Raw genomic sequence first — 14,092 nt, forward strand, 5'->3', positions numbered from 1 at the left:
GAAAGTATTGGAAAGCCCTTTCCTGGAAGGTGTCTCCAGAAGATACTGTTGAGGTGGTTAGATATGGTGCAGCTCAGGAGGCAGGAATTGGTCTGGGCTGACTTTCCCATCCCAAAGTCATTGGTGTTATTTGGCTTCAGTGAGTGCTTTCTTGTAGACATTGTCTGTAGTGCACTCCAAATTAAAGTGAAACCTTGATGTCCCAAAGCTGGAGCTTTGGCATTTTTTTAAATGTAAGTCACCATCCATAGTTCTTGTTTCTTGGATTCAGAATTAATCTAAATCATGGTTCCTAAAAAATGAAAGCTCCAGCTGAGTGTGCTTTTTCCTCTTATATTTTAGACCCTCATCTTTACCACATAGGAACTTAAAATAAGAGATGGCAGTTTGCCAAGGAAAACAGCCTTAGGATTTTCAAATGTAGTTTTTTACTTTAAATACAATTATACTTTCAGCATTTGTTTGCTTTTGTTTAGGAGTGATCTTAAATTGTCATGTTATTTTTGTCTCTATAGTTAATATGACCGAGGGCATTTAATTTGATCAGCATTTTACTAATTTTAAAGACTTTTTAAAAATTATGAAATATAACACAAAAGTAGGGAAAACTAAGTTATATCCATGCAGGCTAAATGTGGAACATGGCAGGACTCAGCCAAATACTGCCTTGTCTCCCTACACCATGTCTCTCTCCAGGTATGGGGGGCATTGTCCCCTTATTTCTTAGGATCATTTTATTATCTAAGCTTGTGTTCTTGAACATCATAGTTTTAATTTTGTCTGTTCTTGGAGTTCATATACATGGAATTTTACAGTACGTGTCCACTGGTGTCTGATTTTTGCCTCAGCATTTAGTTCCTGAGCTTCATCATGCCATTTAATTTTTTCACTTTTATTGCTATATGTAGTGTATCTTTGAGTATACCACAATTAATTCATTCTACTTATTGATGGAAATATAAGTTGTTTCCAGGTTTAGGTTATAGTTGATATAAATTGGTTTAGACATGTTTGTTGCTTGGTAGAATTGCTGGTTTGTAGAGGAGGCTTTACTGTAGATTGCCAGTTTCCTATAGTTATGCCCATGTTCATCTGTATTGCAAAGCATGAGGATTCTTGCAGTTCCACCTCCACACCCAGACCTGGCATTGTCAGTGCTTCCTGTTTTAGGCATTCTGGAGGGTGTGCACTGATATCTTTGCTGTATGTTCAGAAGCATTTTCCTGATTATTAATAAGGGTTAATACCTTCATATATGTGTTGGGATAACCAGTTGAATGTTCTGTTTTGTGAAGTGTCAGCTTAAGCTTTCAACCCATTTTTCTATCTGGCTGTTTCTCTTTTTTAATATTTCATAGTGTTATTGTACATTTGGATATAAGCTTTTGGCTCTCTTTCTTGCATAGATTTTTCTTTTTGATCTTTTTATGTTTTTTTTGAAATTTTAATTTGTTATATATCACAGCAGAATGTATTACAATTCATATTATACATATAGAGCACAATTTTGCATATCTCTTCTTGTACACAAAGTAGAGTCACATCCTTTGTGTCTTCATACATGTACTTAGGATAATAATGTCCATCTCATTCCACTATCTTTCCTTCCCCCTTGCCTCCTCCACCCCTTTCCCCTTTGCCTTATTTAGAGTTTATCTAATCCTCTCATGCCCGCCCCCCACCCCCCACACCACATTATGAGTCAACAGCCTTAAATCAGAGAAAATATTCCACATTTGTTTTTTTGGGATTGGCTAACTTCACTTAGCATTATATTCTCCAGCTGTATCCATTTGCCTGCAAATGCCACGATTTTATTCTCTTTTAATCCTGACTAATATTTCATTGAGTATATATACCACGTTTTCTTTATCCATTCATCTACTTTTATGGTGTTTTTGGATGAATGGAAGTTTAATTTTAAGAAATCCAACTTGTTAATCTTTTTATGGTTGTTCATTTTGTGCTCTAAGAAGTCTTTTGTCTACCCACATCTTACACATTATATTTACAAGTTTTAGCATACTAACTTTCACATTTGGAGTCATAGCACACTTAGAGTTGGGTTTTGTGGAAGTTTTGAGATAGGGTTTATTGTGCAAGCACTTTTGGGTGAAAGGCTTGTCCTTGGTCACTTTTCTGGAGTGCTACCTTGGTCTAGGTCAAGTGACTGTACCTGTGTCTGTTTTCACTTACAGCTCTTTTCTTCTTGACTGACTGCACTTGCCAGGCCCTTAGATAAATTGTCAAGTAGAAATGTTGGCACTGTGCATCCTTGTTTTATTTCTACTAGGAAACAAGGCAGTTTTCTAGAGAAAATGCTTTTCATTTTCACACATGGCATACAATGTTTGTTGTAGGATTCTTTTTGTACATTTTTTTAAATATTAAAGATGTTTCCTTTTGCTTTTGTTTTGTGATGAAGTTTCATTTATGATTGGATGTGAAATTTTGTCAAGCATTTTTCTGTAAATCAGGATGATCTTTAAAGTTTCCTTTTTCTATTAATGTTTCAAACATTAAGTCACTCTTCTATTTTTGGAATGAAACTATCTTGGTTATAATATTGGTCATATAAATATTTATTGCTGATCTTAGTTTGCTATTTTTTAAAGACTTTTTATATCTGTGTTTGTAATATTTCTGAATTTCTTTGCATCTATGTTTGCCATTTTCCTTATAATTTTTTCTATGGCCTGTTATTTTCTTTTCTTGAGATACCATATAAGTTATTGATAACCAGTACCCCTTTGTTCTAAGGAAGCTGTAATGCGGGAAGAGGGCAGCTCCCATGCTTTTAGCACTTCTTGACAATCTGTTTATCTGAGAATGTTAGCTAGGCAGGGGAGAAAGTAGTTGATTGATCTGAGAACAGAAAAACAATAGATATTTAGGTTTTGATTACCAAGATTATGCTCGTCTTGTGGAGGGAGTTGGAGAATGTTCTTTCTTCTTGTTTTCTTGGAAGGGTGTGTATTAGATTGGTAAAATTTGCCATATAATTATCTTGGCCTGTAGTTTTCTTTGTGAACATTCTTTTTTAGTGGTCAGGGATGGGGTGGAATTAAACTTATTTTTTAAATTGCAATAAAATATGTGTAACTTAAAATTTACTGTTTTAATTTGTGTGTGTTTGTGTGTGTGTGTTTGTACGCGCTCGCACATGTGCAAGTGAATTGAGAATTGAACCCAGGGCACTTTACCACTGAGCTACATCCTCAGCCTTTTTTCAGTTTTGAGATAGGGTCTCTCTAAGTTGCCCAGGCTGGCCTTGAAGTTGCAATCCTCCTGCCTGAGCCTCCCAAGTACCTGAGATTCCAAGCGTGCACCCCCACACCAGACCATTTTAACCATTTAAAATTTAAAAAAATTTTTTTGGTACTGGAGATTGAACCCAGGGGCACTTTAACCACTGAGCCACATCCCCAGACCTTTTTTGTATTTTATTTAGAAATCGGGTCTCTCTGATTTGCTCACCAGAGTTGCTGAGGCTGGCTTTGAACTTATAATCCTTCTGCCTCAGCCTCCCGAAATGCTAGGATTGCAGGTGTGTGCCACTGGGCCTGGCTCATTTTAATCATTTTTAAGTGCACACTTCAGTGGCATTGCATATATTCACGTTGTTATGCAATAATATTATTCATCTGTAGCATTTTTGTATTTTCCCCAACTGAAACTCTTTACCCACTCAAGACTAACTTTTTATTTCCCCCACTGTCAGCCCCTGACAGCTTTGCTCTCAGCTGTTTGGTTAACTTTAGGTATAGTTTGTATGGGATGGATATGATCCAAGTTTGATTCCCCCTGATCCAACCATTTTTAAATAAGACTGAATTGGTGTCCTAGCATTTTCAAAGGTGACCAATCAGATTTTACTTTTTTTGAGTGCCATTATCAATCAGTAGAATTTTATTAATTTGATGTTTATTAACTCAAAAGTAAATTTTAGATTTTATTTTTTTCTAAAATATAGATTTAAATGTAAATATCCTTCCTCAAGTATACCTTTAGCCATTTATTCCAAGATTTGATTGACAATATTTTGATTATCACTCATTTTCTAATTTCCATAGCCATTTTCTAATTTCCATAGCCATTATTTTCTTAGAATTTTGGGTTACTTAGAAGTATATTTTATAATTTTCAAATATGTGGACAATTTTTTTCTTATTTTTACCAGTTTCTAGTTTTAACTATGTTATAGCCAGTACAGGCTCTTAATTTTGTCTTTGAAATCAGTTGAGATTTCCTCTGTGGCCTGGAACATAGCCAGATTTGATACTCCTGCTGAGTAAGTTTTTAAAAATATCATTCTGTATTTAATAGAATTTGTTTGTAGTGTTAGTTATAGAAAGAGTAAGTTATTCTCCTATTACAATTGTAAATTTTAAAATTTCTATTCTTTCTGTTTGGTTTTCCATTTGACTGTTGATCTATTGATTGATTTTTGGTTTCTGTATATGCAGAGTCATTTTTTACAGGTCAGAACTGTCGAAATAATGAGGAAGTGACACTTATACGCAAAGCTGATTTGGAGAACCACAATAAAGATGGAGGCTTCTGGACTGTGATTGATGGGAAGGTGTATGACATAAAGGACTTCCAGACACAGTCATTAACAGGAAATAGTATTCTTGGTAAGGCTGTATGTTTTTTTTGTCTTTCATGGTTAAAAGTTAATAACCTGTTATTTTAAGCAGAGGGGTCAGCTTATAGGTGATCTCTCCTGTTCTTCAGCCTCTATTTTCATTTATCTGTGACTTTTAGTGTTTATCTTATCAACAAATTCAGGCCCACTTGGAGAAGTTCTGTGCATTATCATTTTGTTCCAATACTTACTGGAATTTGTTCCCATTTTCTGTTTTGGTCCAGGCAGTCCTGGGAGAGAGTGAGAGATAATTATGCTCTGTAACCCTTACTTTCGTGTTAACCTGCTTGCTATTTCTATATAGTTGTCTAGGCACATTGCATTGAAATCAAGTGCTCCTTTCCTTTTTGTTTCAGCTCAGTTTGTAGGTGAAGACCCAGTGGTAGCTTTAGAAGCTGCTTTGCAGTTTGAAGACACACGGGAATCAATGCATGCTTTCTGTGTTGGCCAGTATTTGGAGGTGAGACCTTCCAGGAGTGATGTGGGGGACGTCTGGGGAGGCCCTCTGTGTGTTTGTGATAGAATGAGTTTTAGTCAGAAGTACTCATATTTGGACCCTCTGGGGGAGTTTAGTGATAAACATGAAGATTGGTTAGAAGTTTTTTTCATAAATGAAATTACACTTAAGATTTATGATCTGTTGGTTTTGAAAACTTTAAAAAAATTTTTTTAAGTTGTAGATGAACACATACCTTCATATTATTTATTTATTTATTATGTGGTGCTAAGTATTGAACCCAGTACCTCACACATGCTGAGCAAGTGCTCTACCACTAAGCTACAACCTCAGCCCTGAAAAATTATTTTTAAAGTTGTCAATGTGTAAGAAATATAGACACTATTCCACAAAAAAGGAGTTTAACTTTTGGTCTTTAAAATTTTGTTATGTAAATTTAGGTAGAAATTTGGAATGGTTTAATATACCGAGTTATGTAATTTTGGGGAAGAACTGTAGGAGCATAATTCTATAGGATAGAAGTTGGTCTTTCCCATAGATTTCTGACTTTATATATTGGGATTGGCTTTCCAGATTTAATAAAATTCAGTAAATATTGTAGGGTAGGGCTTAAAGCATTTTATGAAAGGGAAAACTGTAAACTGTCTGATGTGGCTGGAAAAATTTAAAATTATTTTTACATGAAATAAAAATAAACTCTTTTTTAATGAGTTTGCTTTTTATTAGAATTAAGTATTTCCTCCACGAGTGGTCACAATTTACTAACCTATAGTAACACTTATATATTTTGTTTCTCGTTGAGTTCTTTATGCACATATCAATTCACTGTTTTCTGAAGCATTGTATATAATCACTGTGGAAACTCTATTTAATTTCCTAAGGGATATTCTAGCTAAGTTGTTTATCTGTACTTCTTCCCCCACCTCTCCATAGATTGGTGTGTCTGCTGTCTTTTTTCTAGGATGTGTGGGTTTTTTGTGGTATCTAGTTACTTGAGCATAGTGGTATTAAGATCATTGTAGAATATAGGAACAGGGTGCCCAGAACATCCAGTTGCCCTCTTCATGGCTCAGGAATGTGTTGAGTACATAAACTATTATTCTTTTAGGTTTTATGTTTTAAATTAATCTTGTTTTCTTAGACTGATGTTGAAATTAAATTTTTTCCAGCCTGACCAAGAAGTGGTTACCATACCAGATCTGGGAAGTCTTTCTTCACCACTGATAGACACAGAGAGGAATCTGGGCCTCCTTCTTGGATTACATGCTTCCTATTTAGCAATGAGCACACCGCTGTCTCCTGTGGAGGTTGAATGTGCCAGTAAGAAAAACTTTGTTTTCTGCTAACCAATCAGATTATTTTATTTTAGTTGAGCCATCAGTTCCATTAAGGATAGGAGAGGGCTAAAAATCAGCTGTTGCTGATGAAAAATAATAAGGGTAATGAGATTCCACCAGTTAGTTAGATACAGCTTTCCTTTGTCTTATGGTCTATGGCCTCAGGAAAGCTAGCTAGTGTGCAGGAATGTCTGTCCTCTGACTAGTCTCATGTATTGCATGTGGCAAATGGGTCCAAAATAACCATTATCTCTAAATTGCACAGTGTGGATTGGCTGTTCCTATTAGGAATAGCCTTCTGTTTAAGAATTGCATTTTTACCAGACTTAAGTCAGATACATTTTGGAATGACAGTTTCTGCAACATCTAAAATATTGAAATTTCTCTGTATCTCCAATGATGGAATTAACCTTTTTTTCATGTAGTTGTATATTTCTCCTCTGTGCACCTGTCCTTCCAGCAAGTATATGTTGAACAGTTAGTTGTTCATATCAATTACCATGCTGGGCATTAGGAATGTAGAGATGGATAGGATATGCTTCCACTCTCAGCTGCTTGTTTGATGTTGAACCAACTTGCTAAGTGGGTCAGAAAACAGGGTGGTAAATGATGATATGGAGGCATTTAGAAGTGCTTCTGCTGAAAAAAGGTTCCACAATGGCAGCAGTCCTGGAACTAGGTTTGGGAGATTCTGGGGAGAAACACAGATCATAAGGGTCACTGTTGAGAAGGATGGGGTCACTAGCTTTTTGTCAGAGTGGACATCTGTTGAGGATGATCTTGGTGTCTACTTGGTCCCCTGTGGAGCAGTCCTTTGGGCCCATGCCCTCACTGTGCCTGCCTGCATTCCTCCTTCAGACAGTCATAATAGAGGAGGATGAATTTCCCACAAATCATCAGAGAGTGAGAATGGGAAACTCCAAGGTACAAAGAGTAAATAGTGCTATGGGCCCTGGTGGATGGGGGCTGAATCCACTGCAGAATCAGATCTGAAGCGTATCTTTGAGGGATAAAGAGGTGTTCCCAGTGTTCTGAATAGAGCCATGGAGAGTCAGGATCAGATTTGTGTTTTATAATAGTTAATGCAATCATTTGGGGGGATGCTCCTGAATGCTCTAAATCTAAATGTTCAGTGAAAGAATTCTGAGTGCTTCTCAGATTTGACTGTGTGTTTGAAACAATACTCTGTTAACCTAAATCATTAATAAAAATCCATAGTGATATATATATTCTGACTCTTTTTGGATATATTTTCTTCCCATTGTCATAAAAGTTATAGTTAATATTCCTGTCGGCTCTAACAGATGGCATATTCTTGTTGAACCTGTCATTTCTGTATCTTGTACTGCACACAGGTTCTTCTTTCCAGTTCATTTGGTCTCCCATCTCTAAGATCTTTCCTTTTCAAAGTTTTGTGTTGTTTTAAAATATTCTCTTGTTCTTATTACTTTATAAATACTCTAATAATATTAGCCTACCCTAAGGATGTTCTTTATAGATACTGTTCAGCTCTGCTCTTCCCCCTGTCTGCATACTCAGCATTGATAACATGGCAAGACAGGAGGTCAGCAAAAAATTTAGGGGTTAGGCTCAGGTTTATTTATTTTTTGGTACTGGGGATTGATTCTTTCTTATACCTGATGCTGAATTTCACCTAAATTGAGCACTCAGTTCAGTGTTTTTTTGTTTGTTTGTTTGTTTTTTAAATTTTTTTTAGTTGTAGTTGGACACAATACCTTTATTTTATTTATTCATTTTTATGTGCTGTTGAGAATCCAACCCAGTGCCTCGCCCGTGCTCGCCAAGCGCTCTGCCACTGATCCACAACCCCAGCCCCTGTTTGTTTGTTTCTGAAGAGTGCAATCAAGATCCTTCTTTAATACTTGCTCCTGCATTTTCTAGAGTGGCTTCAGTCATCCATTTTCTCTGGAGGTTTACAGACCAGCCAGATCCACTATAGCTACAATGAGGAGAAAGATGAGGACCACTGCAGCTCTCCTGGGGGCACACCTGCCAGCAAATCCCGACTCTGTTCTCACAGACGGGCTCTTGGTGACCATTCCCAGGCATTCCTGCAAGCCATTGCAGACAATAACATCCAGGACCACAATGTGAAAGTAAGCCAGACCTTCCCCAACTTCTGACTCAGTATTCTGAGAACTTTGACATATGAATACTTTCATGCCTTTATGAATAGCACAGTTTTTGTGTATTATTGAAAGTATTTTGAGGTAAGAAACTGGTTCTGTTCATGTGTCAGCAAGGTTTCAGAGCATTCATTACTGATTGCAAATACATCAGAAGCTGTGGCCCACTAGGATTTATGAAGATTCACTGGGTAGCTCTGAAGTTTTCTCTGGCCATTTCTGTTGCAGGACTTTCTGTGTCAAATTGAAAGGTACTGTAGGCAGTGCCACTTGACCACACCCATCACCTTTCCTCCTGAACATCCTGTGGAAGAGGTTGGCCGTTTGCTATTATGTTGCCTCTTAAAACATGAAGATTTAGGTATGAAGCTCAGTTCCACATATTTTAGCTGTACTGAGACCTTCCAATTGACATGTAATACACATTCTTTTCTGCTCTTCCCTCCTTTTAAATGTCTTACAGGTCATGTGGCATTAGCTTTAGTTCATGCAGGCACGCTTGGTATTGAGCAAGTAAAGCACAGAACATTGCCTAAATCAGTGGTGGATGTTTGTAGAGTTGTCTACCAAGCAAAATGCTCACTCATTAAGGTGAATACATTTTAATTCTCTTTCTCCTTTGCTGTGCATTCAGTTGCTGAAATACTTGTTGTTAAGTTTTTTGTTCACATTTAACTTTGCAGACTCATCAAGAACAGGGCCGTTCTTATAAGGAAGTCTGCGCTCCTGTAATTGAACGTTTGAGATTCCTCTTCAATGAATTGAGACCTGCGGTGTGCAATGACCTCTCTATAATGTCTAAGTTTAAACTGCTAAGTTCTTTGCCCCGTTGGAGGAGGATAGCTCAGAAGATAATACGAGAACGAAGGAAAAAGAGAGGTAAGAATATGAAAGGTGGGCTGGGGATGTGGCTCAAGCAGTAACGCGCTCGCCTGGCATGAGCGGGGTGCTGGGTTCGATTCTCAGCACCACATAAAAATAAAATAAAGATGTTGTGTCCACCGAAAACTGAAAAATAATTATTAAAAAATTCTCTCTTTCTCTAAAAAAAAAAAAAAAGAATATGAAAGGTTGGGAAATACTGTTGAAACAACTACATGTATTGAATCCCTGATTTTAGAGAAAAGCTGCTTGCTGTTATTCAGTGTACTTGGCATTTCCACATACTGCCATGATATTTATGTGTACTTATAATTAAACATAAAGAGCCTGCTTATTTTTCCAAAAGATCAGATAATGAAACAACTGGGAATTCAGTGTGTTATGATTTGGTAACTAGAAAATTAATACTGTAAAACGTAAATACTGTGACTTTACTAGACTGATGGGCAAAAGAAAGTTTTTTTTTTTTTTAATTTATTAACTTTAATGTCAGTTGTCTTAATAATGAGAGAGTAGAATATTAGAGCTCCTACCCTTCAGAGGACACTCATTCTTTTTGTCCTTGACACAGTGTGGCAGAGACTGGTTGTCATGGGAAACTAATTGTGATACTTTTGTCATTTTAGCATTATGGTTTACAATGTTGTTTACGTGTTTCTTTGAAGAAAATATTCATTTTTCAGGCGAACTTCAATGTTTCCTAATTTAAAATTTTATTTAAGTAAATGATTTTTCATAATGCATGATGTTTTCAAACAGTGCCTAAGAAGCCAGAATCTACTGATGATGAAGAAAAAATTGGGAATGAAGAGAGTGATTTAGAAGAAGCTTGCTTTTTGCCTCATAGTCCGATAAATGTGGATAAAAGACCCATTACAATTAAATCTCCCAAGGTGAAGTATTTTCTGTGCTTCTGAGATTGGATGAATAGAAACATAGCACACGGCAAATGAATTTGCAAGTATTGCCTTTGTTCTGAGCACCTTTAGGGTAGTGAATAAAACCAGATTGTAATTAAAAGTACAGCCCCCATTGATGCCTAATGGACTTGACTGATGGTACTCTGGTCATAGCTATAGCTGGAGAAGTGTGTACTTTTATTTTTGGTACTAACTTGCATCATTATTCATTTGCCATTTATTGAATGTATCATATCCTGTGTTCCAGAAACTGTTTTGGTTCCTGCGGCTATTAACATGAAGGGAATCTTATTTATATGCAGAGTTAGCCTGTTCCAAAGTATATTAATATAGAGATTATAAATTCACTTATAAACATTTCATAATTTTTTGAATAAAAACTATATATTATAAAATATCTGGGTATGGTGGCCTATTTAGCTCAGCATAGAACATATTCCTAGAATGTGTGAGGTCTTGGGCTTGATCCCCAACATCATAAAAAAACAACCGACAAAACAAAAACTTATTCATTTAAATTTATTTATTTATTTTTATTTTTAGTTGTGGATGGACACAATACCTTTATTTATTTATTTTTATGTGGTGCTGAGGATTGAACCCAGTGCTTCTCACATGTGAGGCAAGTGCTCCACCACTGAGTACAACTCTAGCCCTAATTTAAATTTATTGCCATTATTTATTTATATTAAAGTAACTTTTAGAATACATGTTAATAAGATAAACTAGCCAGGTGTGATGGCTCATGCTTGTACTCTTAGCAGCTCAGGAGGCTGAGGTGGGAGGATCGAGAGTTCAAAGCCAGCCTCAGCAAAAGTGCTAAGCAACTCAGTTGGACCCTGTCTCTAAATAGAAAATAGAAAAAAAAAGATGTGGCTCAGTGGTCGAGTGCCCCTGAGTTCAGTCCCCAGTACCACCCCCCTGCCCCCGTCCCCCCCCAAAAAATGATAAACTAATGGTGCGTATTGTTCTTGTTTGTTAGGATAAATGGCAGCCACTGTTGAATACAGTTACAGGTGTTCACAAATACAAATGGTTGAAGCAGAATGTTCAGGGTCTTTATCCACAGTCTGCCCTCCTCAGTACAATTGCTGAATTTGCCCTTAAAGAAGAGCCTGTGGATGTGGAAAAAATGAGAAAGTGCCTACTAAAACAGGTAATGTTTTATGAGAACATTTCTCTCTTCATCGAGTAATAAACCCAATACTGAACTGTATGCATTCATCTTGCAGTTGGAGAGAGCAGAGGTTCGCCTGGAAGGGATAGATACAATTTTGAAACTGGCAGCCAAAAATTTCCTACTTCCATCTGTGCAGTATGCTATGTTTTGTGGATGGCAAAGGCTTATTCCTGAGGGAATTGATATAGGGTAAAACTTTATAACATTTTTTCTTAATTGTGGGAATCTGTGGCAACACAACATTGTTCTACTGAAGTTAAAAGTCTGGCAATGTCCTAAGTAATTTCTTTTTTAAAAATCTTTGTTTGAAAGGGAACCTCTTACAGATTGTTTAAAGGATGTTGATTTGATCCCGCCTTTTAATCGGATGCTACTGGAAGTAACTTTTGGCAAGCTGTATGCTTGGGCTGTTCAGAATATTCGAAATGTTTTGATGGATGCAAATGCCAAATTTAAAGAGCTTGGTGAGTTTAAAAAATTCCCCAGTGTTTAAAAGACTGTATTAAAGTTGATATTGCGGTAATGTCAATGACTGCATCAGCATCATTTCATAGTTTGGCATTCATTATATGTTGTAGATACTTGCAAATGCCACTTTTTGCTTTTAGTATATTAGATTGATAATCTAAGCCACTGTGAACTTTCAGATTCTAAAGAGAACTTTCCAAATTTGACAGAAGACAAAATCTTGAAGTACTCTCATATAAAACTACATTTTCACATTTTAATGGTTATCACTTATACTATACACTTGTAACATGTCTGTGTTCTGAATCAATACTTATTTCCTGGGTAATTTGAGCATCCACAATGAAATGCTAGGAGTGGTTTTGAGGGATAAAAGCGGAACATAATTGTTAGGTTGGGAATGAAAGGAGGCCCCAGGGATATTTAGAGAGCAGCATGCTAAGTCTTAGAGACAGATGGATATAACTGTGTGAGGAGTACAGGTGGAAGGACTGTTGTAAAGCAAGACATAGCTGCCCTGTGTCCATACTATATGGAGACTCACTGAAAAATAGAAGTTAAAATAAACACCAAAATACCAATACTTTCTGTATCATGTATATTTTTATATCTGTGAATAAGAAATTGAGCGATTGAATGTTAATGCTTACCAGGTATTCAGCCTGTTCCTCTGCAAACCATTACCAATGAGAACCCCTCGGGACCCAGCTTGGGGACCATCCCCCAAGCACGCTTTCTTCTGGTAATGCTTAGCATGCTCACCCTGCAGCATGGTGCGAACAACCTCGACCTCCTGCTCAACTCCGGCACATTGGCCCTTACACAGACAGCACTACGGCTAATTGGTAGGTTGGCACCAGCTTTGGGTCTTTTATGAAAAATGTCACAACTTTGCTTTGATGTCTCTCTCTTTTTCTTTTTTACTATGGTAAGATACAGATAATATAAAATTACCTTTTAGCAATTTTAGATTTATAATTCCATGGTTTTAAGTACATTAACAATTTTGTGCAATTGCTACTACTATAGTTATAGAACTTTTCATCATCCCATGGGCAAACCCTATACCCATTTAACAATCACTTTTGATTTCCTCCACTCTTCAGTCCCTGGCAATTGTAAATCTGCTTCTCTTTCTATAGATTTGCATATTCATGGTATTTCATAAAATGGAATCAAATGGAATTTGTGGCCTTTGGTGTCTGGCTTATTTTGGTATTTTATGCCACTTTATGAGTGAAAAGTGTTTCATTATATGAATGTATAGCATTTTGCTGTGTATTTGGGCTGTTTTTGCCATTTGGCTTTTGTGAGTTATTCTGCTAGGAACATTTGTATACAAATTTTTGTTTGAACACCTCTTTCCAGCTCTTTTGATGATGTACCTAGGGGCAGAATTGTAAGGTCATATGATGATATGACCATGCTTAATTTGTGGAGACATACCCACCTATTGCATAGTGGGGCACCATTTTACTTTCAAGGGCTTCTGTTTCTCTACATTCTTACCAACTGGTTATTTTTTGTTGTTTTATTGTTGTTTTTGAATTAAGGACATCCTAGTGGGTGGAAAGTGGTATCTCATTGAGGTTTTCATTTGCATTTCACTAATGGTGAGTGGATATTGACAATCTTTATATGTTGGCCATTTGCATATCTTCTTTGGGGAAATGTCTACATAGTTCCATTGTGCAGTTTTGAATTGGGTTGTTTGCTGGCCTTTTGTAGTGAGTTGTAGGTATATCAATATCACTTAAGTGTACCTGATATTTAAAGAGGAATTGACACCAATCCTCAAACTCTTCCAAAGATATTCCTGGTTGCTAGCCTTTTACATATCTGTAGATCTTTACGAGATATATGATTTGAGGAACTTTCTCCCATTCTGAGGGTTATTTTCCCTTTGATGCACTCAGTTTTCAATTTTGATTAAATCTATTTTTTTTGGGTCATCTGCTTTTGGTATCATATTCAAAACACCATTGTCAAATTTAAGGAGGATGAAGATTATCCCCTATGTTTTCTTCTGTACGTTTTAAAAGTTTAGCTCTTA

At 36.5% G+C, this 14,092-nt stretch overlaps 1 protein-coding gene across 6 annotated transcripts in view; it reads left to right on the forward strand.

The window, feature by feature from the left end:
• The window catches only part of Herc2 (HECT and RLD domain containing E3 ubiquitin protein ligase 2), a 190,168-nt gene that overhangs the window by 64,319 nt on the left and 111,757 nt on the right, over positions 1-14,092 (forward strand). For 5 of the 6 annotated variants that reach the window (XM_058574077.1, XM_058574074.1, XM_058574078.1 and 2 more), the window contains exons 24-35: positions 4,467-4,637; positions 5,005-5,108; positions 6,275-6,425; positions 8,345-8,559; positions 8,818-8,950; positions 9,053-9,180; positions 9,273-9,468; positions 10,231-10,364; positions 11,374-11,547; positions 11,624-11,760; positions 11,884-12,035; positions 12,693-12,884. In XM_058574077.1, the coding sequence (XP_058430060.1) occupies positions 4,467-4,637; positions 5,005-5,108; positions 6,275-6,425; positions 8,345-8,559; positions 8,818-8,950; positions 9,053-9,180; positions 9,273-9,468; positions 10,231-10,364; positions 11,374-11,547; positions 11,624-11,760; positions 11,884-12,035; positions 12,693-12,884 (1,887 nt within the window). The remainder of the gene's footprint in view (positions 1-4,466; positions 4,638-5,004; positions 5,109-6,274; positions 6,426-8,344; positions 8,560-8,817; positions 8,951-9,052; positions 9,181-9,272; positions 9,469-10,230; positions 10,365-11,373; positions 11,548-11,623; positions 11,761-11,883; positions 12,036-12,692; positions 12,885-14,092) is intronic. The other variant, XM_058574076.1, reaches the window with a different exon arrangement.

The sequence above is a fragment of the Marmota monax genome, unplaced genomic scaffold, assembly GCF_021218885.2.
Source record: "Marmota monax isolate L192 unplaced genomic scaffold, Marmota_monax_Labrador192_F-V1.1 WCK01_AAM20220418_F8-fsc00179, whole genome shotgun sequence".
Classification (NCBI taxonomy): domain Eukaryota; kingdom Metazoa; phylum Chordata; class Mammalia; order Rodentia; family Sciuridae; genus Marmota; species Marmota monax.